Here is a 27,961-nt window from a genome sequence, read left to right as displayed (position 1 = left end):
TCAGTCTTTTCACCCAGATTCAGTTGGTTTCAGCCTATACCAATGTGTCTCAACCTTTTTGATGCCAGGGGCTAACTTGCTGCCTTCCTAGTGTCAGGGACCAGTGCCAGCTCATGGACCAGTCATTGAGAAACACTGACCTATATCACCTCACATACATTCTCTCCCTCCCCGCACAGAACAGTCATCACTGGGAGAATCCCTAGAGGAAGGCAGACTAGAAAACAGGACAAAATAGTGGTAGCATAAATTCAGTTATAATTGTACATATCACCATGTATGCCCCAAAAGCCATGCCACACAGAATTACAAACAGACAGCAATGCCCATAGGCAAGTCTTAAGCTGACATTTGCAAGATCACACAGCTAACTTTGCTCAGCAAGCACAAGTTAGATACTTTCATACAAAATATCAATTTCAATAATGCTTTATTAAAGACAGATTAATATGCAATATTTTTAGCTAAAAATATTGAAACTAAAATTTTCAAGCTTTCATCTGTTCTGCTTTAGCCCAAAGTGCTGTCTTCTCTTTACAAGAAATATGGAATACTTTCAAGTATCTTGTACAAAGATACACATTTTAAAAAATCCTAAAAATTCTACATACATACAGACGGGTTAGTAGGCATTAAGTATCAAACTCTGTTCGATGGGCCAACTGCAATAGCTGCCTGCATGGGGACAATCTCCACTGCACCATCTGATTCTGAAGTAGTTTCAGTAATTGCAGATGTAGAATCTGTGAAGTAGAAAAATGTTTTACACTTTCATGACTAATACAGTGCAACTCAGCACCTGCAATATATCCTCATTAAAAAATGTAGTTTGTGTTAGAGGCTCTGGTTGATGCCTGTCTACACTTGAGGGAGGGAAATTGATCTAAGTTACATGACTTTAGCTGAAGTTGACACTTAGATCGACTTACTGTGGTGAGTCGACTGCTGCTGCTCTCCCGTCAACTCTGCCCACGCCTCATGGAGGTGGAATACAGGAGTTGACAGGAGAGCACTCGGGCGTTGAATCATCATGTCTAGACTAGAAATGATCAATCGACACCCCCCCACACCCATCAGTCGCTGCCCGCCAATCCAGTGGGTAGTGTAGACATAACACCGAAGACTTGGGGTTGTCCACTCAAAGTATGCATTACTGGTACAAGCCCATGTAGACACTTTTCAGTGGCTGATTTTAGATTTAACTGTAAAGGACAAACTTAGCCAAAATAAATTCTGTTCATACCTAAAATGGTCATCCACAGTCTTTTGCATTGATTTACTTTTTAAAAAAATCACTGTCAAACCAGTTCAAGTTTATGTTTAGATAAGTCCTTAGAGGAAAACCTGAACAGAAAGAGCCCTATTTCTCAGCACAAGACGGTAGAGTCTTTTAAGTTGCTCTGTGTTTTGGGGACTGCAAAGAATCTTGCTGTGCATTTCAAATAATGCACAATTTTATCTTAAGAGATCTAATGTTTAAAAATATTGTCTATTAAGCAACAGAAAAAAGGGGAGGATGGTACCATGACAGTTCCAGCTGGTACAGAGAACAGAGATGACTCAAAGGGATGGCAGGTTTGAGAGTGGTAGCTGTGTTAATCTATCAGCAAAAACGAGGAAGCCTTGTGGCACTTTAGAGACTAAAATATATTTGGGCACAAGCTTTTGTGGGCTAGAACCCACTTCATCAGATGCATGGAGTGGAAAATAAAAGGGACACCATCATAGGACCTAACCACATCAGCCACACAATCAGGGGCTCGTTCACCTGCACATCTACCCATGTGATATATGCCATCATGTGCCAGCAATACCCCTCTGCCATGTACATTGGCCAAACTGAACAGTCTCTACGCAAAAGAATAAATGGACACAAATCTGACATCAGAAATGACAAAAGTTGATACCCAGTAGGAGAACACTTCAACCTCACTGGTCACTCAGTAACAGACTTAAAAGTGGCAATTCTTCAACAAAAAAACTTCAGAAACAGACTCCAGAATTGACTGGAATTTAATCTGCAAACTGGACACCAGCAAATTAGGCCTGAATAAAGACAGTGTGGATGGGTCGTTACAAAACCTAATTTTACCATATTAATGTCCCCCTACTGTTACTCATACCTTGTCACCTGTTTGAAATGGGCCATCCTCATTGCCACTACAAAGAAAAGTGATTTTTCCTCCCTTGGTATTCTTCTGCTAATTGATTTGTCTCACTAGACTGACCCCCCACTTGGTAAGGCAACTCCCATCTTTTCATGTACTATGTATATATACACCTGCTACTGTATTTTTCACTCCATGCATCTGATGAAGTGGGTTCTAGCCCTCGAAAACTTATGTCCAAATACATTTGTTAGTCTCTAAGATGCCACAAGGACTCCTTGTTTTTTCAAAGGGGTGGGACATTAATACCCCTTCTGTCTATGGAATGTAGGATCAAGGAACATTGTCTCTGCAGAGCCCCACTGTAGAAGTTACCTGGCACAGATGTGGGGTGAACTCTCTTACAAAGATGAGTTCCACTGCAGAAGTCATTAGGGGAACTGAAGGCTCTGACAACTGTGTAAGGGACAGCTGTAGTATTGTTTTGTACTAAAGTGACCAGCAGAGAAATACTTAATGCAATTAACTTCAGGGTTCAGATAAACCCCAGCGAGAGGAAAGAAGCAGTTCCATTCCCTCAACTACTATTTCAGGCTGCAAATATTGCATTGACTCATACTCTTAAGGTTCTTTTCACAACAAGATGTAAAAAAAGAAGCTTGTAAATGATTACTTAGATTCTGGAGCAGAATTCTGCAGCAAGGATTGGATTCCTCATCTGCCAAACAGCAGCCCTGCTTATTACCTAGCCCCGTTTCCATTGGGAGAAACACCACAGAGAGGGTGCATGTGTGTATGTGGAATGCTTTACAGAACAAGGTAGGTAAGGGTCCTGCAGCAAAAGCATACACAACCTTAGAGAGATTCTTGTGTGAACAGTTTGCACTTCTGAACATGCAGGAGGCTAGGCATTCACAGTTCTCAGCAAGCATAACACCTTCTGCAGGAGGTGTATTGTCAGAGTTTCATTTGTTCTGGAGGGGAGGGAGGGGAGAACAGTGTGTTTTATCTACCAGTATAAATCAGTGATAATTAGCTTGGCAGGCAAAAACAACTCAAGCAATTTGCACAAGTGCAAAGTATTTCCAGACTGTTCTTGTCATATCCTCACCCAACCCTGACTTTTTTTCCCCCCTGGTGTGCAGAGGTCACTTTTTCCTCCTGGCACAAGGACTGACCAAAGCGCTGAGCAGGGTAGGAAAGAGGAGGTCCAGCTTAGTACTGACTGGAATGGGAGATCTGCAGTAGTATTGGAGTAATGTTGATCGCAGGCTCTTACAGACACAAGGTGGGTGAGGAAATATCTTTTATTGGACCAACTTCTGTTGAGGAAAAAAAACTTCTGAGCTACACAGAACTCTTCTTCGGACAACAGCTCTGGGTAGCTCGAAAGCTTCTCCTTCATCAACAGAAGTTGGTCCAATACAAGATATTACCTCATGCACCGTGTCTCTGAAATGGCAGGAGTGGTTAGAGGAGGGAGACAGATGGAGCACTGGTAAGGTCTGCTGGTCCAGAACCTATTCAGTGTGTGGGGAAGGGTCATTGAAGAGCAGGTAGCAAAACCTTCAGCCAAGTTAGGCCAACTTGGCATCTGGGAGCAAAGAGCAAATGTGGACTGGGGAGGATGACAGCAGCACTAACAGATGAAGTGTCAATAGTAGGTGTTATGCAAAATGAACTAGGGCAGGTGGAAATCATGGTGGGAAGAACTGCAATGGTGTTAGCGGTATGTCCTGTTCACTTTCTGCTGACTTTACTAGCCATTGAAGCAGTGTTTCACTGCGTGGCTCCAGGGAGCAGATCTGTCAAGAGCCATTTGTCAGAGATCATTTCTCACCTTTCCCTGGGCGTACATCCACAATCATACAGTCATCTTCCTCCTCTTCTTCAGTGTCAGCCTGGAACCCATCCATTTCCACACCTTCAGCCTTGAAATAAATCAAAAAAGCTGCACCACAGATAGTAGCAACTAAGTCCGCCAGTGACTGTTAAATATGCAAAATGATCAGAACAAGTTCTCCAGTGGATTAGGCAGCACAGAAAGGAATTCAGGCCTTTCTATAGTGAGCATTTCTTAGAGTGCTTTCAGGACATCCTGAACAAAGTTGGTCTTAGCGTTCCCCAGGGATGAACTAATCTGACTTCACACAGCCTGGCCCCCTTGTCAAAAGTCAGCATCTATATTACTATGTCAGATTTCCTGCTACACAAGTTGCTGTATCAAACTCTGCTTGCTAAAACATAGGGGCTATTCTTCATTGCCTTTTGTGTAAGGTACAAACTGTTTATGCTGCGCTGAAACAGGCTCTCAAAACTTTGTTCTGAAAGGGAAGTTGCACTTTTATTTTTAAATTAAAGCATTGTAAAAGTTTCTTCTTGCTTTCGATAGGGAATCACACTTGGCAAATTATCATCTTCCTACCAAAATTTCCCCCTTCAGGATTTGTTTTTCAGTGTTTAAAAGGAACTAATTTTCCCTTTTTTATGGAACAGTGGTGACTGCTGCTTTTGAGCCCAAGGGAGCACAAGAGTGGCATTAAAGGAATTGAGGGATGTTGTGTTTACTCCACAGTGAATTGCTTCTATTATTTTTCCTGGATTTAGAGAGAAAAACCTAGATTCCCAGCTAGGTTTTCCCACACCACTCAGATTAAAGTATGCCTTACCTTAAAACAGTTAGTTTTAAGATGTTTGATAATATCCTTCATGTTTTAATTTAAAGCTATGCATTAATCAAGATTGTTTGTTCACATATGCACTTGTTCTCAGTTATAGTAGTGACTTTCTTTTGCTTTGCAACTTAAGAGCACCAGAATTTAGAAGCTGGATCCAGAAAGCATGATGGAATATCATAATAGCAGAAGGATGACTAGGTAAGAAGAGGGAAAAGAAAACAGCTTATTGAAAGGGTATTTTCACTGAGAGATGGCTCCATGGAGCCAGTCTAATTTTGATTTCTCTCAAGCACCCTCCCTATTTGAGGCACTAATGCAAATATTCTTTCTGAAAGCTTTCTGCACCTTGTTCCAAACTGCACTGTGTCCCTAGTATTGAGTTCGACTTTAAGAAGTTGCCTTTAGCAGCATCCAGAGCTTTAGAGGGTCTGTAGAATAATGCTGGTTACCAGTACCCTCAGTCTCCTTCTCCTTCCCTTCCTCTTGCAGGAAGATCATGGCCTATAGTTAACTGCTTGAGTGAATACCAAGCAGAGGTTTTAGGTTCTGCCTTACTCTGTGTGTAGGCCAATCAATAGCCAGATGGAACTCTGGGGGCAGGAACAGCTTCAGTGCAAGCCTCCAAAATGGTGTTACTCAACAGCTTCGCATGCAGGAGGAAGAGAAAAAGGTCCAACATGCTAAGAGTAAGGAGCTTCAGTCACAGCTTCTCCCCCCAAGCTTCCGGATACAGGGACAAGAAATGCATACACTCTGCTGAGCAAAGTTCTACCTCAGTTCCATTCTGTGCTCAGGCAAGCCCTTAACAACCTTTAACTCCCTCTTTATTGCTCCAGACTCAGAGCAGAAACTCTGGCAGCTGGGAAGATAATTAAGATACAAAGAAGTTAAAGCCCTGGTTGTGGCTTTAATGAACACAGTCTTTTCTAGCTTTTAACTGGACTTACCAATAGACATTACTAACGTATGCAGTGTTGGTGTAGTCCTGTTGGTCCCAGGATATGAAAGGGACAAATGTGGGTAATATCTTTTATTGGAGACAAGCTTTCAAGCTTACACAGAGCTCTTCTTCAGGTCTGGGAAACTTACTCAAAGTGTCACAGCTAAATACAAGATGGAATAGACTAAGTAGTTAACACGTTTCAAGGGACCATTCAGAGTGAAGTGGCTCATTAATACCCCTTCAGTCATAGGGATGAAAGGAAAGGGGGTTCTTAGTGGGTTATAGATTATTATAAGCAGCCATAAATCCAATGTCTTTTCAGTCTATGATTTTTAGTATCTAGTACATTTATTAATTTAAGCTTCGAGGCTTGTCTGTTGAAAGCATTGTGCAGGTTTCCTCTGAGGACTGAGAGGTCAGATATAGTGATTGCTTACAGGTGATATTGTATTTGTCTTTTATCATTTTCCTACAAGAGTTTATTCAAGAGCATAGTGATTGTCTAGTTTCACCCACATAGTTGCTATTGCGGCATTTACTACACAAGATGAGGTACGCCACATGTTATGAGACGCATGTTTAGGACCCATGCGTCTTGAAAGTGAAATTTAAGAGCAATGTAACAGCTGAAATTCTGATTAAAAGCTGCAATTACATTGAGAAGCAGGGAAGAGAGCAGAAGGAAACATGTAGCCTAAAACTAGAGCACATTATAAGCACTCAGTTTTGCCTCATGTTTCATATTGTAGTCTAGGACTTTCTAAGCTTACTAAGTCGTCTTTACAGTTACCCTGGTGTGTATATTTTGCCGATCTACAGTGCTATGAGGCCTTACAAGCAACAGTTAAGGATTTAGTCCACAGGTACTTACAGCTTATGTTCAATATATACAAGCAACAGAGAGCAAGAGGAGTGAGTCAAGGCTAGGCAGCAAGGAAGATACTTGATAGTGATAGAATGCACTATTTTGCATGCATATAGGATGAGAACTGCAGTATAAGCAGGGTTAGCCAGGTGTTCAGAAAGCATTTGTGGTTTGGAGGTGATCATTACCCACATAGGGGAAAGTGGAAGGACAGAAAGAAGAGTTGCCAAAATTTTAAACAGACTTCCTATTCAACTTGAAAATTAGAACTCTAAAGCAGCACCTTACCTATTCAAATTAAATGTATCAGCTTCCGCTCTCTCGCCACCCCATACCACAAGGGATTCATTGCAATGAAATTCATGACACTATTCCCCTCTGCTAAACCAGCATTTTGCCATCCATAGGGAGATCCATGCTTGCCTAGTTAGATCAGCACTATTTTATGTTAATGGTTCTCATCTCCTTCTGAGTTACATAAAGTTAGAATGTTCTTAAAGGAACTCACCTGTTCTGCATCCCTAGGTTTTTTCATGAACTTGGTGATAGACATGCTTCCTGTTGCCTTTCTCTTTACTGAAACTGGAGTGGTTTGTATCACTGTCACTCCTGGTACACTATTGTCCTCCTTGGCTGCAGAAAAGACTGGCGTGACGTAATTCCACTGACAAGGAACAGGAAGGTGCTCTTGGTCAAAGCTTTTCAGCACCTCTGAGTGGACATACCAACACATCCTATATTCAGGTCTCTTCTCATACACAGAGTTCTCTGAAATAATTCGCTTTAGTCTGGCTTTGGAAGGGATAGCAGAGTCCTCGTTGACTGGAGTCTGCGGGCGGGAAGTGTTGGGACTTGTAGGACTAGCATCACTAATATCTGGGGCAAGGGCCGCTTCACTGAACAGTCCTTGGCGGCAACACTCCTGGAATTCCTGGATGATCACTTTACTTCCATTAACATTCCCATGGAGCAGCGGAAGCAGTTGTCCCAGGACTAGAGAGAGAAAGATGATTGCATGTATGTTTTTGAAGGCAAGCTGGTATATGGTATACCAGGATAAGTCATTGACTCGCTGATATAAACTAAGCAGTTGTTACCAAAAAACCCACAAACAAGGGTTGTGGTGACTCAAAGTACCTGGGGAAAGCACTTTGCTTAAAGGAATTTTGGAATGCAAGCAGTGCAACAGCCCAGTATAGTATTATACCCACCATTTTACAGAGAGGAAAAGTATTGTTAAACTCAGATAAATCAGTATCAATTGGGAATAGAACCCAGGAGTCCAACTCCTTCTCCTGCTCTAGCCCTCTCTCCGTTTTCATGGTATTAGCATCCTTTCTGTTAACTAGTTCTGCCTCTATAGCATTAATCATCAATAGAGAGTCAATGAATAGTATATACGGATACAACTGAACTCAGATTTCAGATAGAACATAGTTAGAACTACCCAGCATGGAAGTTTCCACCAAGTTCACGTGCAAATATTTCTGACTTCATACACTAGTCAGTTAACACTATTCATTATTTTAAACAAACTTAGACTGAATGTGTGAGGGGTTTCCTCACAGGTGACATGTGATTTACTGCTACACAGGAGAAATCACAAAGGTTTGGCCCTTCCCAGTCTTACTTTGCTGGTCTTTTGTCCTTTTTTTGCTAGTCTTCTGCATCTGCTCTTCCTCAGCAAGAGATGAATCCAGAATACAAACTGCAAACTGCTGAAGCACCTTTAGCTCTGCATCTGCACTGTTTTTGCTTTCTTCTGTTTCCCAGATGCAGCCAATCTTCACAGCCTGAAGAACATGGAACCTCTTCCCCTTGGCTATCAGTTCATCCCACTCCTTTGCTTTCAGCTTCTGACGAACTTTTTGATTCTCTGGATCATGCTCCTGAAAGTCAAGAAAAGCCTCTGACTAATTCCAGAAAGACTGAAATTCCCTCATTTCTGCTTCATAGTGTGTTCAGAGCTATCAGAAATCAGAAGTATAAGGTACAATGTTTGCATGAAATACTTTGGGAAGAAAGCTATCAAATTAATGGACCCATACAATGCTGAGAAATAGTATTGTCACAGCTTTACAGTAAAAGTGCCAGAAACCCCCCTATTATCAATCTCTCATGGCTAGCTGGTGATTCACTAAATATCTAGCTGTCACAGAGCTTGTCATCCATGACTCACACAGGTAGGAAATATTCCCATTTACAGATGGAGAACTGAGGCACAGGGAGGGGATGTAAATCAAAGTTACATAGTAGGGCAGTGGCAGAGCTGAGCCTAGAACACTGGTTTCTTGAGTCCCATATCCACTGAGAAACACTTCGACATAAAGTTTTCAAAATGACAACTCTTCTAAAAGTGTGTGTGTGTATATATATCAAAATCAAATGCTAGATGGGAAGCCCTGTTATCCTTACTCTCAAGAATGGGATTTGAGCCCATTCCTGATGAATGCCTCTTTATAAGCTGTTTAGAAGTGAAGCTTCCAAGTGTAGGGTCGCCCTGTTGTAGAAGCTTTCCCAGGAAGTTACACATTTTCCCTGAGACCAGCAGGCTAAAGCACTGAAGTGGCCATTATCAGCTGCTTATTTCCTCTCTTTTGGCTGGAATATTCCTAGATGTGGGGTTTTCACTCAGAGGAGATAACATCCTGACATTCCGTTTTAAGTTGCCCATACAGCAAAGTTTGTCATCCTTTGGGTCTGGTGGAATTTCTAACTCACCCTCCTCATCGTAGGCATAAAGCTTACAATCAGCATCGTCTTTCACTACAGTGTTACGTGTATTTCAAAATGCTCCTCTAATTACCACTCACTATACAAATGTGCTATTATAGAGTGGGAGAAATCATTATATGCTATTGGTAACTCCTTCTCCTAGCTCAACCTTCCTCTACTCCACTCACCACAGAAGAGCTTTCTTGGATTTTCATATGGCCATACAACATATTAAACTGATACATCCCTTTGTAACAACATGTTGTAAGTGAATAAAACTGCCTCTGTCCAATGTTGTTCTCCCCTGCTTGGATAAAATGCTGCAGTATACACCTATCTGGAAGTGCAAAGACACTGATATGCTAACTGACTATAGAGTGTGCAAGTATTAAAGGCTGAAGTATACATTTCATGCAGTTTGCACCAATGAGAACAGTGCCCAAGTCTTTAGAAGTTTGAGCCAACACAGCAGCACCCTCCTGAAAGGTATGCAACTTATTACACAGTGCATTTGGGAAACAAGGAAATTGAGGCCCACAGTCACTCAATTCACTTACTTCTGTCACTCCTTCATCCTCAGATAGGTACCCATGAGGTACAAAAAAGCCATCATCATCATCTTCATCTTCGCCTCCCTCGTCATCATCATCCTGAAGATATAAGTTAACTTTACTAGAAACTGCACTTTATAAGTCACCTAGCAAGAGTTCAAAAAGCAGCAAGAATCTAGATGTGAACAGTCTCAGAAAAGAGGGTCATCTGTCTGGTTTGAGACTAAAAACAACAAAGCTTCAGTCCAGGATGACACCTATGTTTCTTTTGAATCATCTCCATAACTTTAAGGCTGGCTAGTACAGGAAATCCTCACCCCTTCACTGTGAGAGAGAGATTCTCCTGGTTCTTCCTCTTCCCACTCTTCATCACTATCTATCTCATAGTCAAGCAGTTTCTGTAATGAGAAATGTCCACATGTCACCAGTCAGTCAGTCAGCGAACTCAGAGAGCAACGCAAGAGTTCGTGCAACAATTCAAACAGCAGCAAGAGGGAATAAATGACAACTGGTCTGTGAAATGCAAAAGAAGAACGCATGGGTATTTGGACACAAGGTCTGGTTCAGAATTGAAAGAAAGCAATCAGTAAGGCATGGGTAATACCACGCTGATTATGAAATGCTTACATTGTCCTTTGACCAGGGATTCCTGGGATGAATGACAGTGGTTTTCTTATTCCATGTGCCCCAGTATGCAGGTCGATGATTCTCAGAAAACTGTAGGAGTTTCATCCTGCCAAATTTCTTCCTATCAGGAACATTGTCCATTTTGCAGCTATCCACTATCACCACATCACTGTTGAAACAAACACAGTCCTCAGTGGTTTCATACTCCTCCACTGCTCAGATAGAACCTACAGACATCACTTAAAAGGCCTGAGAGACCCTCTTCAGTTCAGCAATCTCAAACAATTCTAGAGTGTTTGAATTAACTACACATCACCATCCGCTTGCAAGGACAAAGCTTCTATCCCAACCAGGTCCCTCCCTAAATAAATGACACCAACCTGTGTGTGATAGCAGCTCTGATTTATCTATCTGTTGGCATCTTTTTTTTTTAAAGCCATGTTATTTAGACTATGTCTACACTGCGAACCTTACAACAGGGCGGCTGTACCACTGCAGCTGCGCCGTTGTAAGGTTTGCAGTGTAGCCATTCTTTATCACCAGGAGAGACCTTTCCGGTGACAAAATAAAACCACTTCCAATAAGGGATGGTAGCTTCGCTCTCCACACTGGTGCTTTTTGTCATTAAATCTTTTGTCGTTCCAGGGGGTGTTTTTTCATACCCCTGAGCGACAAAAGTTTTGATGCAAGTGTGTAGACAAAACCCTAGATGAAGCGAACAGAGAACTCCCTTTCCCCATTGGACACTGTTAAAGTGCAAGACTCCCTGCGGAGAAGGATTTGTGAGCTTGTGTATGGAATCAAGGAAATCTGCATCACAATACATTGCTTCCTGTGGTTAGGAAGCTCATACAGGACTAATTTTAAAAGAAAACCCTCCCTTTTTTGTGATCACTGTTGGTGCAAACCATTTTCCAACACTGGTTTCACAGTTGGTATGTAAGTGAACAGCAATCCCACGCCCCAGACTAACCTGTTGACTATGTCAGCACTGCGGTAACAGACAATGGTAGGTCCAGTTTTATGTGGTCTGCGGCACTTTAGTTCTTCCAAGAAAGAAATGTCATTATTCTGTGCTTGTAGGAGCTGATCTAACTGATCTGAGAGGTCCTGATCAAAGGCAACACGACAGAGTGGAGCCAGGACCATGTTCTCTTTAATTTCAAAGGGAGCAAATTTCCCACAGGAGCCAGCAAGGGTCTGAAATTAAAAGCATGTTTAGAAATGTTAAAGTCTGAATCCATCAGCATCTGAAAAACAGCAGCACTAGCCTATTTGAGTTAAATCTAAAATCTTGATACTTCAAGAGATGCTAGGATCAGGGGTAGTCTATTTTTTGGCCAAGGCATAGTCAAGATCCAGACTCCAAAGAAAAATAAAAAATAATGATAATAATTAAAAACATTTTGGAGTCTGTTCAAAAGCGTCTGGTGGTCAGTATTTAGCCTGCAGTCTGCCTATTGACTACCCCTGGATTATATACTTCCTATTTGTGAGTTCAGCAGAACCCCTTGAGGAGAATTAAAGTCTCACAATCATTCCTGGAACAGCTATTAATGAAGTCATGGATTTTTAGTATAACTGGCAAGAAGTATGATCTCTACCGTAAGAGATTACAATTCTGTCCCTCACAGCATCAGCCACAAAGTTTTCAATTGTCTAACCACAGATGCACAGCCATCACTTTTTAAAATAAATTAGGATGCATGTCGTTAACAGAACTAGAGGGTTGGTTCAGAAGATAGTAAATGAGGCAGAGAAATAAAGAAAATGATTAGCAATAACCAACCTTGGGGGCTTGTGGAGTCTTTGGTTTCTGAAAGAACCTGGTGATTTCTGCCTTCTGTGCATTAACGCGCTGGAATTAGAGGGTTGAAATACATGTTACCAACTTGTTAAATGAACATTAATATGGCCCAGTCTTTAACAGGGGTTACACTCTTTAGCTCACTGAAGTCCAAGAAGAGGTATGGAGTGAGGGGTTTGGTCTTTTTGCTCAGCTCCTGTAATACAATGAAACATTAACAAAAAGGTTGTTGCTTCCTATGAAACACCCAGTACAAATCTGGACACCAGTAGTGATCGCTAACAAATGAATGTACTACTATTCCTGTGTTGGAATCCTGTAACCGAACCCAACAAAACAAGTGGGCAGGCTAAGGAGGCTAGGTGTTCGGATAAGGGGTTGCTCCAGTTCTCTTTTCTCTTGCTTTAAATTCATCACTTGAGTGCCGGTCTCGGAATCTGAGTGGGAAGAACGGTGCTCTGGTGGAGGGCTTGTACTGTTATCCTGCTCAGAGGATGGGTTATGAGCGCTTTGGATGGAAGATCTGTCAAAAGCCCATCACAATATCCTCTGAGCAAGTACATGAGTTGCTCCCCAAAGACTTTTGGAAGGATTTCCATATTGCCACTGTTCCCCATTTCTACCCCAGAGTCCTGAAAGGTCAGAATTTCCATACTGGCCCAGATACTCCTTCACAAGACTGAGAAGACCAACTTCTCCATGCTGCAGCATGGTTTGTGAGCATTGTCGAAAGAGGCAAGTTCCACAAGGATTTATGGACAGGGCAGTAGCTTGACAGACCAGAACAGAGAAAGCTTTTATATTTTGGGGGGAGAGGAAGGTGGAGATGGACAAGTATGAACAAAGGCAACAGCACTCATGGGAGCAATGGACAGAGGTGTACCAAGGCATCACTGGTGGAGTAGTGCAATAAGACTAGATTGAATACGTAGCACTTTGAATAAGAACACAAGAAATTGAAATTTGATGCAACAGAGGAGAGCAAATGGAGAGATTCAGAGAGGGGAATAGAGGGGATATGAGAAGCCACGTTCTGGATGATCTAGCAAGGGCAATGTGGGTGTCAGGGTGATCAAGGACACTAGCAGTCTCCAATTCCAATACAAGAACCTAAATAGAAAGCAGAGGGACAGCAAGACTCCAAAATAAAGCAAGAAATTTTTACCTTTTCCTCCTCTTTTAACCGTTTCTCCTCCTCTTTCTTCCTTTTCTCTTCAAGTTTTGCCCTTTAAAATATAAAGTTAATTTAAGGAGTTACCACACAAGTCATTGAGGTGACAGTATTTTATTATTTGTAGAGCCTAGGAGCTCCAGTCATGGGCCAAGACCCATTGTACAAATGGAACAAAAGGGCAGTCCATTCATTTGATCAAAACCAGCAAGAATGTGGAACAAAAGACTATTCATGTCTTCTGCACTGGAAGTTTATATGTGCAACCACGTCTACACTACTAGTTATCCATTTTCAACTTCCTCCAACACCCAGAAGAGGGATTTGTGGTTGTAACATAAAAACACTTTTTAAAAAAAGAAGTTCCCCAGCCATGACATGAACAGGAAAAACCTCAGGTGAAGCATGAAACCTCTTTTCAGCCATTTCAAAGTAGGAGCTCAGTTTATCATCCGCATTCAAGAAGAAAATTCTTAAGACTTAGGACAGGTCCACACAGTTAAAATTGGTACTAAAACTATTTAGACACAGATAGTTAAATCAGTGCAAACCTTTAATGCTGATTGTTATATTGCTTTAAAGGTGCTTATAGAAATAAGCTATGGCAATATAAGTTACAGACACAAATCACTTACTCTAAAGCTTCCTGTCTCTCCTTGCGTTTTTCCTCCTTCGCTCGTAACTTCTCAGCCTTTTCCTTTTCATCTTTTTCCTTTTTCTCTCTCCTTTCCTTCTCTTTCAGTTCTTTCTCTTCCTCCTTCTTCTTCTTCGCCTCTTCCTTGGCCCGCTCTTTTGCAGCTTTTGCCTCTTCTTTCAGCCTCCCTTTTTCCTCCTTTTCTGCTTGCAACTTCTGCAGCTTATCTGCACGTTCTTGATCCTAGTTGCCAAACAGTTCAATAAATGTCCCTGTCATGCATGTTATGCAGCTACGTATCAAAATAGATAAGCACAACTGTTTGTGCTGTTGGGTTACTGGTGTAAGTTCTCGCGCTGAGTATTTAGCCTGTGGCCTGGTTTTGTTTCAGGTTACCAGCGAGGAGGAAGAGACAGAGGATTTACGAACTGTCATTAGTTGCCTGGGCAAGCTAAGCCATTCTGTGAAACTGGGCCTCAAAACACCTGTTGATGAATGGGTTTGGCTCCCTCTCTCCTCCTCAATGGACCTGTCAGTTGTACAGTGGTTTAATCATGTTCTGCATACTGAAGGAAGTTTGTGTTATATTTTGTTGCATGTTTTAATTATTAAGCCAGAGTACATATTTGTTTATGGAAATTTAAGTATACAGGAGAAAGACTTTCCTAGGTTTGATTATGGTAGTTTTTAAAGATATTTGGGGAAATACATACACTATTACGTACTGCATTTTAATGTTCTTATTTTCATTTATGGCTGCCTACCGTTAGGCATTCCTAATGTGAAAACCCAAATTAGAAATCACTTTCATATCCAGATGGGGTTCCTGAAGGAGACCCTAAAAACATGATGACCACCACCATTTGCATTATGCAGATATTGTATTTCCTATATAACTCTAAAAGCAAGGAGACATTTTTACTGGTGCATCAGTTCATTTAAGCTAATTTGACACCTTGGGTTGCTATGATAATTGAAGTAGTGTTATGGAAGGAATAGGGAAGGCAAAGACAAGTGATGTTCGAACTTACATTAGAATATCCTGAGGCAAAAGCCTGAGCTATTTTTCTCATTGCAGCATCTACTGAAATATTCTGAGGTTGTGTTATGTTTCCTACAGCAACAGATCCCAAGATGCCCCCGTGTTGATGGCACTACATGCACGTGCTATATCTGGGAGCTAAGGAAATCTGTACTCAGACATCCAAATGCCCCATACTGTCAGTTTCTAGCTTCTGTCTACCGAGTTCACATTTCAGGCCTCCAGCAGATGCCTGTATTTACCAAGCAAAGCTTGCACTGCACAGATATCTGCAACAGAAGTCTGACAAGCTGATACAAAATTACATCTATGGCAGCAATCCTATAAAGGATGTGTTCGTAAGAACTTCGTTGACTCCTAGAAAGACTCAATCCTCTGGAGATTTATCGGCCGACATGGCTTTGTAAGTTGTCTAGATAACAACAAACCTTTATATATAAATAAATAGCAGCAGCAGTGCACTAGAGGGGCTTTCACTCAGCCTAATCAAATGTTTGAAAGTAGGAGTATGTACTCTCACATTTCATACATACAACAGATTGTTGGCACAAAGTATGTTGCATACAAAAAGCCAAGATTTTTAAGTCTGTCCCAAATTGTATCTAAAGTACAATGTTAATTATCAGAGGGGTAGCTGTGTTAGTCTGGTTCTGTAAAAGCAGCCAAGAATCCTGTGGCACCTTATAGACTAACAGACGTTTTGGAGCATGAGCTTTCGTGGGTGGGTGAATACCCACTTCGTCAGATGCATCTGATGAAGTGGGTATTCACCCACGAAAGCTCATGCTCCAAAACGTCTGTTAGTCTATAAGGTGACACAGGATTCTTTACTCCTTTTACAATGTTAATGTAGCTTATATGAAACATGGACAGGCAACAATTAGATCCTGTAACCAAGTTACTGAGAGAATATGATAGGTGCTTGTAAGTGATGCTTGTTTTAGTAGCTTCTGGCAAAATGCCAGTCTAGTTCCATCATGCAACAAAGTAAATCTTTGTTGCAGATTATGCATAAAAGTCTATTTAATCAGAGGTTTTATATTAGCACTTCATTACAGGAAAGAGTGGTATGGAAGTGATATTACATGATAGCACCATAATACTACAAGGGAGTGGCTGACCAGCAGCTTTCTAATGGATATAGGATGCAGCTCACAAATGCTGCCTGGAGCAGTATCTGCCAGCTCATCCAGCAAGTCACACTGTCAGATTTTATTTTATTTTTCTTATGGAAACTGGACACCATATTTGTAGCTGTCAAGAAAAGAGGAAGAATGTTGAAGGAGGTGGCCCTAGAGCAAAAAGTTCTTCAGGATTTCCAAGCTGTTTGGCAGAAATGCATGACAAGAGTGTATCTATATAGTCAGTTAAAAAGTTTGACGAAAATAAAGAATCTCTCTCAGCATTTCTGAAGTCAGGTATGTTTCCCACTATTTTTTGTTTTTTAAATTCATATCATAGTACATAACACAAGGAGATAAGCAAAGCTACTACTCATGTATTAGGCAATTTTAGGACAAGCCAAGAACTTTTAACTGCATACATAAAGATTCCACATTCCTCAATTAGAAGAGCTGGAGAAGCAGGAAGAGAGGTGTTCAAGTGGACCAAAAGGAAATGCAAAAGGTTTTGCTTACTATTCAATGCAAAAAGCACAGCAGATAAACTTTATGTCAGTGAAAATGCCTTACTCTTTGCAATCTCAGCTTCTCCTTCTCCGCAGAACTTTTGAGGAATTTCTGATACACCTGAAATTAGAAGGCACAGATGTTTTTAGATTCATATTGTCTACATCATTCTCAGTACCTCAATTCCTAGACCACTTTCTCCAGAAGAGCTCAACCAAAACTTGCTGTAATTTTAGACATCCAACAGCATGTTTGATAGGTTAAATATTCCTACAGATTAGGAAGCAGGTTTCAACTTTTTATTCCTAGCCAATCTGACTGATTTACCAAGCATGTATTTATAAGAATTTATTGCAAACTGAAGCTTACGCTATACTACTTCAGCATTAGTATATTATTCTCTAATGTACCATCACCATGGTATATTTAGAAAACCAAACTGTTTTTATTTTTTGTACATATAAAAAGAGCAGAAGTCAATCACAAAGCCACTAGAAATCATTAAAACATAACAAGGGGAGCCAAAGCTGTAGCAAAGTTAGATCCTACTGACTGCCAATATTTTACTCTAGCATGCCACTGATTTGTGCCATGATGTTGGACCCTCATTACCCAAATAAAATGAGTATAACCAAGCAATGGTCCTGCACTCAGACTTGTATAAGAAAGGACGCAGTTCCTGCCACAAGGTCCTTTGGGTGAGTAAAGTCATATTGACATTTTTTTCTTTTTAATTTAATGCAACTTTGTAAACAAGCCAATATCAGGGGACACAGAACAGACGCTGTAGTATGTGCTATTTTCCCCATTTTTGGCAAAAGCTCCATTAAATTAAAATTCCAAGGATATGACATTTTACCTTATTTTGAAGTGTGTGGAATGCAGGTTACCCCCCTCCGAAAATCCTTTATTTCATTAGACTGACAGTAGTGGCAAGATTTCCAAGTGGAGCTTTAGTTTAAAAACAGTAGTTTATCACCATATTATGCCAAAAGCCAAGTACATTTACCCTATAATGCTATACTGGCAGTACTTCATGCTTGTTACAAGTAGGATAACGGACAAGCTTATAGTACTAGATAAGAGCATATTGTCAATTCAGGGATCAAGATCATAAGTGTAACTAGGCGTGGAAGGATTATATTTTTATTGATAAGCATCAATTTCACTGTACACAAAATATTTCCATTTATAATCAAAATTTACAATTAGGAAAAGAAAGAAATGCTGCTTGAGAACTTAAGAGATAGTCTATTTTTTGTCCGGGTGCAAATTTCTTGGTCAATGTATAGTTAAGGTCCAGATTCCAGAGAAAGTTTAAAAAAAGAGATTTCAGGATCCATTCAAAAAGTATCTGGCAGTCCAGATTTGGCCCACAGTCCACCTACGGACTACCTCTGAAATTTAAGGATATTTACATTGTATATTTTTACATAATATTCCCGATTTGTGTTTTAATAGTTATAAAGTTATCATCCCCTAATTTCCCACAACTGTGAAAGTGTAAATGGATAAAAAAAACACAAGTTCTTTAAAAACCTGATATCAAAATTATAAAAAAAATCAAAATTTAATTCTGCCAAACCTACTTGTAACTTAACTCAATAACTGTTTTTTTTTTCCTTGCTAAAAACACAAGCCACTGTTGTAACAGAAATTAGAAATGGAAACGTTTTTTTTCCAGTCCAGTTATGATCTCCCCAGTAACTGAGCTTCCACTACCTCACGTGGGAAGCTATTCCATAGTCTAATTCATCAGTAAGTTTCTGGTATTAGACTATGAGCTATTTAATTGTATCTTATTACTCATTAGTATCCCCCTAATTTCTCTCCATTCTCAGTGTTTACACCTTTCGGTTGCATGTGTCCCCCGCCCCCCTACTCCCTCAATCAGTTGGCCAAGCTACACATTTTGCTCACAATCTTTCTTCATAGCGCAGTACCCACAGCCTAGCCCTGAACCTCTTTATTAGAAAAAGAATTACAAAATTAAGTGGTAGCTAGAACTAAACAAATACACAGACCAGACAATCTACTACCAAACTTTTGCACAGAAGGAGATGGCAGTGCCCAAAGCATAGTTACAAGGTCTGTTCTGGTTCAGCAGTATTAAGCATCATGTCATTGTGTTTCATGGAAGAGAAACTCCCACTTTACATCTCAATTGATAGGCTTTTCTGGAATCTATTCACCTCAACTTTATTCAAACCATTTGATTAATTGTTTGAGTTCTATTCGCACAGATTGCAGTTTCAAAAACCAAGCTTCCCTCTCAGTGCACTGCCAAAAATCATGGTGCTGCAAAGGTTCTAACAATCACTAGAACAGAAGTCTGAGTTGAAATTAAATCAATAAGTGCATAAAATTAATACACACAAAGCTACCATGAAGCTTAATTAGTGTAGATGTGTATTTACTATTATATTCCACTCTTGATGCTGTTAGTCAGTCAGCACCATGTGCCTCAAATAGTTTTATACTAATGCTTTCCGGAAAAACGTCAAGCAATGGATAACTGCACATGATCAGATGGTGTATATTTTAACAAGATGGCTGACAGCACAAGATTTGCACACCAGTTTTAAGAGATGCAGAAAAGTAGTCTGAGCTGCCCTCTTCCCACCCCCACACAGCACATGGATTTGTAGTTATATTGTTTTGAAATAAGGCTTGCAGTTGGAGCATTTTCTATCCTTCAAGGAATTTTACATAAATATTACTTTTTTTTTTTTAAAAGAAAAAAAGCAGTATTTTGCACACTATCAGCTTCTTCCACAACCTAAAACTCAATCTTTTTATTTATATATATATTATATATAAGGACTTGCAATTCCAACAGCTTCATAAAAGGTAAGATTTTAAAATGTCCTACAAAGAATTATCTTTGAACTCTGCTGTTTACCCACATATTATACCCAGGTGCAAAGTCACAGGGCTTCATGACTAAGTTATAAAAATATACATGTGATAACATTAAAATATACAGCTTAAGATGCACTGATTATGCACATTATTTTAACTACTCATTTTAGAAGTAGTTAAGGACCCAGCTCTCTGCCTTAGAAGAGTCAACATTTAAGAATCTTGCTCACTATAAGAGTGATGAGCTTTTTGCAAAAGTATATCAACTTACAATACTTTTCAGAACCCCTGCCATTTCAAGTTATTAAAGGTCATGGAAAAACAAAGGGATTTAAAAATGCTAGGATAGATTTTGTGGTGGGAGACTATGCTAGCTACATGCAAATGAAACAAACATTTAACAACAAAAAACCAACCTTCCGAACAGGTATTGAAGCAGCTAAAGGACTAGTATCACTCCTGTTCTGTGGGATAGGCTGTGCCTCAGGTGAGCTGGTAGAAGAGGGGGAGCTTAATGAGGAATTAGTAAGTATAGAGTCTCCCTCAGGAGAAGATTCCATTGTCTCACTTTCTGAGGTCATACTTCCTTCCAAAGACATAACATGGGGAGATCTCACAGTCATAATATCCTCCAGAACTACTACAGGCATCTTCCCCTCAAATATAACACCCTTGAGTTCACTCTCATTCTCCAAATTATTACACTGTGTATTTGATAATTCAGAACAGGATTTGGTTACATCTAATGAGTCTTCATCCTTATGTGCAGTAGCTTCACAAGGTGGATTGGTATCCATTGAAACATCCACTTGGGCATTCTGAACAGGCTTTAATGAAGTTGACTGCTTTGTATCTTCTATCATACCATTAGTTGTCTCTACAGATGAAGATGCTTCTGAATTTAATTTACTGTGGTCTAGGCCATCACTTAGTGTGTGGTTAGAGTCCTCTGTCAAGTCAAATATGAGTACAGTTTCTCTCATGTTATTTTTCATGTTTTTCTGTACAAAGTTATCTAACGGACCCTTTCCGTTAACAAGTTTGGGAGTGAACTGCATTTCAGAATCCAACTGGCAGTCATTCTCCATATTGTCCAAGGATCCATGTGACAGAACTAGACTGGAATCTTTATTTTGACCAACACCTTGTGAGCTCTTTGCTTTCTTGACTTCCATGCCTGTGTCATATTTCTCCTTTGGTACAGGATTCAAACGCTTGAAAGGCAACCGTGCTGAAATAGTAAGATTTCATTACTTTAGTAAAGCCATACAAATCAGCAGGGCAGAAACTAAACAAATTAAGAAAGTTCTTAAAAGTACAAGAAATCCTTTATTGGCTCATAAGTGAAGTTACTACATATACTGAATGTGATTGGTTTAACAAGTCTATGCAACATTTAGTGTATACTGTTTTAGAAAGCAAGTTGGGTCAGGAACAAGTCTCCAACCCTCTTCCAGAAAGTTACCTTGTACTAGCTTCCTTGTGGGAATAACTGGTTTGTCTCTGCACTCCATGGCTGTAAGTAGAAAACAAACACACATTTACGTTTAACTCACATTTCTTACAGATTCAGGAAGTGTTAGTGTTACGATGTCCTCCAGCATCAGCTGCATTTTCTGCTGGATAAGGGAATACGATCTCCTTGTGGAGAAGGGCAACCAGGCCAGACTCAAAAGGAGGAATATTGGAGGGTAGAGGCGTTACAGGGCCAGACGCTGCTGACTGATCAACACTTGGAAATCCACCCTTCTCTCCAGACGGTGGGAAAGGTGAGTAAGATGGGCCAGGGGGCTCTGGAGCCGCACGGCTCTGGCAAAGCGGCAAGTGGGGTGCGGGGACGACCCTCGACCAGGGGCTGCAGCCCCTCAGAGGGGAACCACCGCCTCCCTTTCCGCGCGAGGTACCGACCCCCAACATCTAGGCTGCGCTAGGGAGGGCGCATCAGCCCCTTGCACCCGCGGGTCTCCGGGCGCTCTCGCCCCTCAGTTACAGCGGAGGCGGGGGGCCAAGGCCCCCGAGCCGGGAACAGACCCCACCCCCCGGCCTTGTGAGGGGAGCTGGGTGCCGCCCCCGGTTGCGCCGGGGGGGAGCGTCCCCTCAGCCCCGGGCTCCTTCTCCCGCCACAGCCCCAGGCCCGGCCCGTACCTGCCATATCCCGGCCGCGGAGCGCGGCCCTGGCTCCTCCCCCGGCGGCCGCAAGGACCGGGGCGCGCCAGCTTCTCCCGCTCGTATTTGGCGGGAGCCTCGGCGGCTCCACGCTTCGCCCACGCTGATAGGCCCAGAGAGCCCCATGTGACCTCGGCCCCGCCAAAGCCTCGCGAGAAGCCACCGCCGCAGCCGGCTCCGGGAGGGGAGGGAGGCCCGGAGCTGCCACCGATTGGCTGGAGGAGACCGCGCGCCATTGGTGCAAACAGCTGCCATCACGCCATGCCCGGCTAGTGATTGGCTGGGGCACCCACGGGTGGGTTAGGGCTGTGGGGTTGGACAGGTGAGGGGCTCGTGCTGTGCAGGTGGGGCTCTGCTGCTCGCTTCTTGTGCAATGGGCACTAGCTGGAGTGTGACTGTGATTCTGCGTGAGGCCCTGCCTCCCCTGGGTGTGACCCCCAGTGCCATCACTCTGAGTGTGCAGTCAGCCCTGCTGCCCCTGAGTGTGCAAGGGGCCTTCCTCCTGCAGCGTGCAATGAGTCCTGCCCCGCTTACTGTGCAAGAGGGTCTGCTGCCTAAAGCGGGACCCCCTAGCATGCAGGGACTGAGTGTGCAATCACTTCTGATCCTGAGTGTTGAAGGATTTATGCCCACGTGTACGATCAGCCCTGCACTGCCTGGGTGTGCAGTGGATTTATTCAAAGCAGGCAGTGGCAGATTAGCCACTGGGCCAACAGGACCCATGCCCAGGGGCCCCGCCCAATAAGAAACATTGGGACAGGGCGGGGGCCTATAAAAGAAAAAGACTCAAAAATCAGGGCTGTTCCTATAAAATCAGGACATCTGGTCACCCTACCCCCACTTGCTCTGGCCCAGGGCCCTACCAAACTGTAATCTGCCTCTGAAAGCAGGAGTCATAAAGCCAAATTCTGCTTTCAGTCACACTGGTGTAAATCTTGAATGATCCAACTAAATCAGTTAATTGATCCCAGGTTTACACTGGCACAATAGAATAATTTGGCGATGCGGTGTGTATCCATATGAACCAAAACAAAGAGGCTGGTGAAATGTGACCTAAACCTACTGAGTTTCTGACAGCTCTGTCCAGTAGTCCTGACTCCTAGCCCCTTCTGTACTGGATTGTGCTCCCTGCCAGGATATGAGCACAGGGCCAAGGAAGAACATAAGGGGACTTGGTTTTCTACTGGCACAACCCCAACAAATCCTGTGTCACCATCTCCAGGTTCCTGCGCAGTTATGTAGAGGGGCTCTGCAATGTAAGTGAGCGTGTATGTACACAAATGATTTAGTGTGGCGAAAATTTGCAATGGCGGGTGTGTGTAACTATATGTGTGAATGTGAAATTACCGGATCGCTCACACACTGGGGCAGAGTTTGCTGGTGCAATGTTTGGACCTATTTACGTCAATCTAATTATTTAATTCTGAGTGTTACTAATTATTCACATATTCCTTTATCTGGAAGTCACTGAAAAGGACTTGTCATACCATATGTTTATTGTCCATAGGAAAGAAGTGTGGGTTTCTCAGGTCAGTTCTGCCGATGCAGACTGCTCTGTGTTGTCTTATAGGCTTCATATAATTATCAAAAAGTGTTGAACTAGAGTCAGCTACAAACGATCAAGGCATCTAGTCAGCCTTTAATTAACATTTGTTTAAGAATTTATGTAACGAGTTTACCCATAATTCTAGCATAACGCAGACGCAGCAAGAATCACAGGGAAAAGTGCATTCAAGACAATGTAAAGAACTCACAACAATATAGAGCTTATTTTGAACTCCTTTGAGTTTGGGAAGGTTTTTGAAGAGCAGAGCAAGTGACTTAAATTCCCAGGTAAGGACAGATTGTGGTCCAAATGCAGTCTGACCTTTAGTGCCCACTAACAAGCAATGCATGCTTTTTAAACATGCACCAATGCAAAGGGAAGGCAAAGATCCCTGTTAATGGGACTTCTGAGAATCCTGACGCCTGTACTCAGAGAGCCAAGTAGGAAAATACTTCATGGAAACATCACCAGGAACTCACAGTTGAGGTTCCATGGAGATTGGGATTTGAAGCAGGAGTTTGTGTAATTTCTGTTTTTGCCTCAGTGTTTGAATAGCAGTAGTCATGGGTAGAAACAGACTTTCTAGGACGTTTATTCTTTGAAAAATTATCTAATTTAAAAAATAGATATTTGAAAATTGGCCATTTTTGATATTATCGGCAGGTTTGTTTGGTGGGCAAGCCTATTATTAAATACCACACGCTTCCCATTCTAAGACCTTGTTTTGCTTATACGTTTACCAAACTTTAACCATTTCTGCTGAAATTTTCCACACTGGGTGTCTGCCTCAGGCTGAAATTTCTGCCCAAATCAGGAGTCTGACAAGTTACAAAGCGACATGAATTTTGCACTTAAAGCAGGAATTCAATCAGAACTGCGGCTTGGTTCCACATCATAGCATAGACCAGTTATAACCTCTGTTTTCACCCAACATGTTGGGGTGCTGGCGACAGAGTCGTCCCCACTATTACAGAGGCGTCAGCCCTGATGCACTGGACGTGGGAGAAAACTCAGAGATCCAATAGCCATAGGTGTGAAGCAGGGCCCACAGTCCCTCCTTGCTCATGGCAGGTGGCCCCACATGAGGCAAAGCTCAGGGGACCAGCCCATGTTTTTGCTCTGCCATAGAGGTAAAACCATTAGGGCATACAGGGTGAGGGCTGGCTCTAGAGCGGGGTCCCCAATGCGGTGCCTGCAGGCACCATGGCCAGCAGACAAGCATCTGCCGAAATGCCTCCGAAAAGCGGCGTTATCAAGAGGCGTCGCCGCTGAAGTGCTGCCGAAAAGCAGCAGCATCAAGAGGCATCACTGCCGAAATGCCGCCAAAAAGCAGCAGCATCAAGCAGCGTTGCTGCCGAAATGCTGCCGAAAAGCAGCGTCACTAAGAGGCGTCGCTGCCAAAACGCTGCTGATTTTCAGCGGCGATGCCTCTTGACCTTGTTGCCGCTTCTTGGGGCATTTCGGCAGATGCTTCTCTGCCGCTCATGGTCCTTGGTGGCTTGTTGTCCGGCGCCCACCACCTGGAAAAGGTTGGGGAACACTGCTCTAGAGGGAACGGTGTCTGGCAGGACCCTGTGTTGTCCACAGCCTTGTGCCTCCCAGGGGTCCTCAGAGGCCTCACAGTGCACCCCGTCAGGTTGGCTCAATTCACAATAGGCATCCCAGAAGCCCCAGACCTCTGAGGAGGCATAATCCCAACGCCAGAAACTTCTGGAGTGAGAAGATGACAGGGCAGACTCATGGAAGGATGCCTGGCTGTGCTGGTGGAGGCTGGGATTTTGTATTAGGTCTGTAACATTTGGAAGAGGATGGTGTCTGTCTGTCTAGGAAGCTCTGCCCTAGGAAACTTGGGGGTCCGTCTGTCCGTCGCCTGGTGTCCGACTGTCTATTTGGTGTGTCCATCTGTCTGTCCCTGTGTCTCGCAGGCTGCTCTGTCTATTCTTGTGTCTCCCTGGCTCTGGCCTATCTGTGCTGGGCTAGTGGTGCTCAGCTCCGGAGGCTGGAAGAGGTGGAAGCCTCTCGGCGACTGGGTGGAAGAAGCAGATTACAGACTCACTCTCAGTTGCTGCATACGCTACTCGCACGCCCGGTCTCATTCCAGTTTGGTTACATTTCATTGGTGTGACAAGCTTTGCACATGTTGACCACATATGGAAAGTCTCATGCACGGAAATAGGACACGTGCCCAGGCTTTTACACTCAGAGGAGTGTCCCTGTCCTCACTCTGAGACACTTGCACAAAACTTCCTAACTGTCAGGGTAGTTAAGCACTGGAATAAATTGCCTAGGGAGACGGTGGAATCTCCCTTGTTGGAGATTTTTAAGACTAGATTGGACAGACACCTGTCAGGGATGGTCTAGTTAATGCTTGGTTGTGCCTTGAGTGCAGGGGACTGGGCTAGAAGACGTCTCGAGGTCCCTTCCAGTCCTATGATCTATGATAGGCTATCTTTGGTGCTTCAGGGTTGATGTATCAAAAGCTAGTGTTGTTAGTGGTCAGTTAAGGATGCAGGTGAAGTATTAACATAGCTGCAGATGGAATGCTGTGGTGGTCTATCTGCCATGTGTTGCTTAAGGGAAAAGCTATGTTGAAAGTGAATTTTATATTTGGAGCAGAAAGGAGTGAAGTGTCAGTGACTGAATCTTGGCCAATTTAAGATTTCAGGGAGTCATATTAAACACAGACAAAGCACAAGCTATGAAGTCAAATTCTGTTTTCCATGACATTGGTGTAAATCTGGAATAATTCCACTGCAGTCAATGGATTTAGTCTCAGATTTACACCAAAATAAATTAAAAAAATGCATAGAAAACAAAACAAAACAGAAAACACAAAGCCCCCATCCCCCAACAGACAAACATATGAAAAAGGGAACAGGAGAAACCTTTTCATATTTTGTTTCTCCAGGTATAGAACAGGTAGAGTTTTATAGATTCATAGATTCTAGGACTGGAAGGGACCTCGAGAGGTCATCGAGTCCAGTCCCCTGCCCTCATTGTAGGAACACATCTCCAAGGAGAAGAAACAGAGTTTGGGGTGAAAAAGTGGTTCTGCCTAATAGACACAATTTTGCGGCAACTTTTCTTAGAGTTGCGAAATATTCAAACGAGACAAACATGCACTTATGAAACAGTTGCTATCATTATTGCTAGCTTCTTTTTCAACAGTGGGCGTATTTCTTGGAGTGGAGGATTTTTTCCAGGAATTCAGAGTTAAGAATACATTTATTGTGAAACACTGAACATGTATCATCAACATTCATTGCAATCAAAAGACTAGCTTGGATTTTTATGTTAGTCTCTAAGGTGCCACAAGTACTCCTGTTCTTTTTGCGGATACAGACTAACATGGCTGCTATTCTGAAACTCCAAATATTGTTAATTACACTGAGTGCTTGTTCTATTGGCCTGTTTGTTTCTGATTCTGGACTGGATTTGATGTTAGAACTAATTCTACCTGGTATAACAAGTCTTGAACAAACCTAAGTTTCTGATTTATGAAATGAAAAACCAGAACGTATCAGGTGTTCCAAAAGAATTTCCTGGGACACCAAAAAATCAGATGGAATAATGGGATTGTGATGGTAAAACTTTTAAGTAGTTGCAGTCCTAGAAACACTTATACACGTGCTTAACTTATGTGACTAGTCCCATCAATGGCTATGACTATGCAGTCACTGGGCCTACCCACAGTGCATAAAGTTAAGCAACTCCATAAGTCTTTGCAGGCTGGTGGGGGAGCTATGTGATGACAGGACAGCTCTGACAGTGAATGGTCTTCTGTTCAAGGACCGTGACTTCGTATCTATAATGTGCTTAGGGCACTGTTGGCACTGTATAAATAATTAATAATGCTTCTCAGTCTTGAGAGTTAATAGTAGATAACTGCAGTAATGGTGACGAGAAAATTAATGGTGATAAAACCATTGGAATCATGACAGTAGTGAAAATAACAGCCATCTTGGTCATGGTGAAAACGATAATAGTGAAAAGTGGTGGTGATAACAGTGATCAAAAGTAGAGCTGTTAGCTGTGGCCATTATAATAATGCTGTTGCTCAATAGTGATAATAATAGTGATAGACATTAATCACAAGTGTTCGCAGTACACCTGCTGTCCCAGCCTGGCCGGCGTTTGTTTGTGGGTCTCACACGCTCTATGGTGCTCCTGCCTGCAGTGGGCGTTGTAGCAGGAGATCGCCTGCAGGGTGACTCTCTAGCCGCGGCTTCACTTTCTATGGTGCTGCAGTAGGACATTCTCTCACACGCGCATATCTATGGTAGGGCGGATCTCACTCCCCCGGGCCGGCAGGGGGCGGAGTGATTCCTATGGCGACGCTCTAGCAAAGGGAGGTGTGTCCCTCTGCGGGGCTGGCCCGCCGCTTCCGGCCTGGCCAGAGGCGGAAGCGTGCGGCGGGCTGCCATGTAACTTCCGGAGAGGAGCGGGAGGAGGAGGCGCCGCCGCTGCGCGGGGAGCCGGGCCGTGTCCGTCTGTCCGTCCGTGGAGCTCCGCCAGGGCTGCTGGGGCACCCGCCCGCCCCTGTGTCAGGCGCTGTCTGTCGGTCTGTCTGTCTGTCCCTGTGTCAGGCGCTGTCTGTCGGTCTGTCTGTCTGTCCCTG

At 42.7% G+C, this 27,961-nt stretch overlaps 1 protein-coding gene across 1 annotated transcript; it reads right to left on the bottom strand.

The window, feature by feature from the left end:
- Positions 1 to 413: 413 nt before the first annotated feature.
- On the bottom strand, positions 414 to 22,060 carry CHAF1A (chromatin assembly factor 1 subunit A). Its single transcript, XM_032773051.2, is given in 18 exon segments — positions 414 to 743; positions 3,949 to 4,039; positions 7,103 to 7,587; positions 8,225 to 8,483; positions 9,867 to 9,959; positions 10,178 to 10,258; positions 10,488 to 10,656; positions 11,461 to 11,687; positions 12,277 to 12,345; positions 13,460 to 13,520; positions 14,101 to 14,342; positions 16,833 to 16,889; positions 20,048 to 20,862; positions 21,097 to 21,147; positions 21,777 to 21,894; positions 21,896 to 21,940; positions 21,942 to 22,033; positions 22,036 to 22,060. Coding segments are annotated over 18 exon segments (3,084 nt in total). The 3' UTR covers positions 414 to 639.
- Between the last annotated feature and the right edge of the window lie 5,901 nt (positions 22,061 to 27,961).

Source organism: Chelonoidis abingdonii, chromosome 11 (genome assembly GCF_003597395.2).
Source record: "Chelonoidis abingdonii isolate Lonesome George chromosome 11, CheloAbing_2.0, whole genome shotgun sequence".
Classification (NCBI taxonomy): Eukaryota; Metazoa; Chordata; order Testudines; family Testudinidae; genus Chelonoidis; species Chelonoidis abingdonii.
The sequence above is the reverse complement of the archived record's forward strand: the minus strand, read 5'-3'. Positions and strand labels throughout refer to the sequence as shown.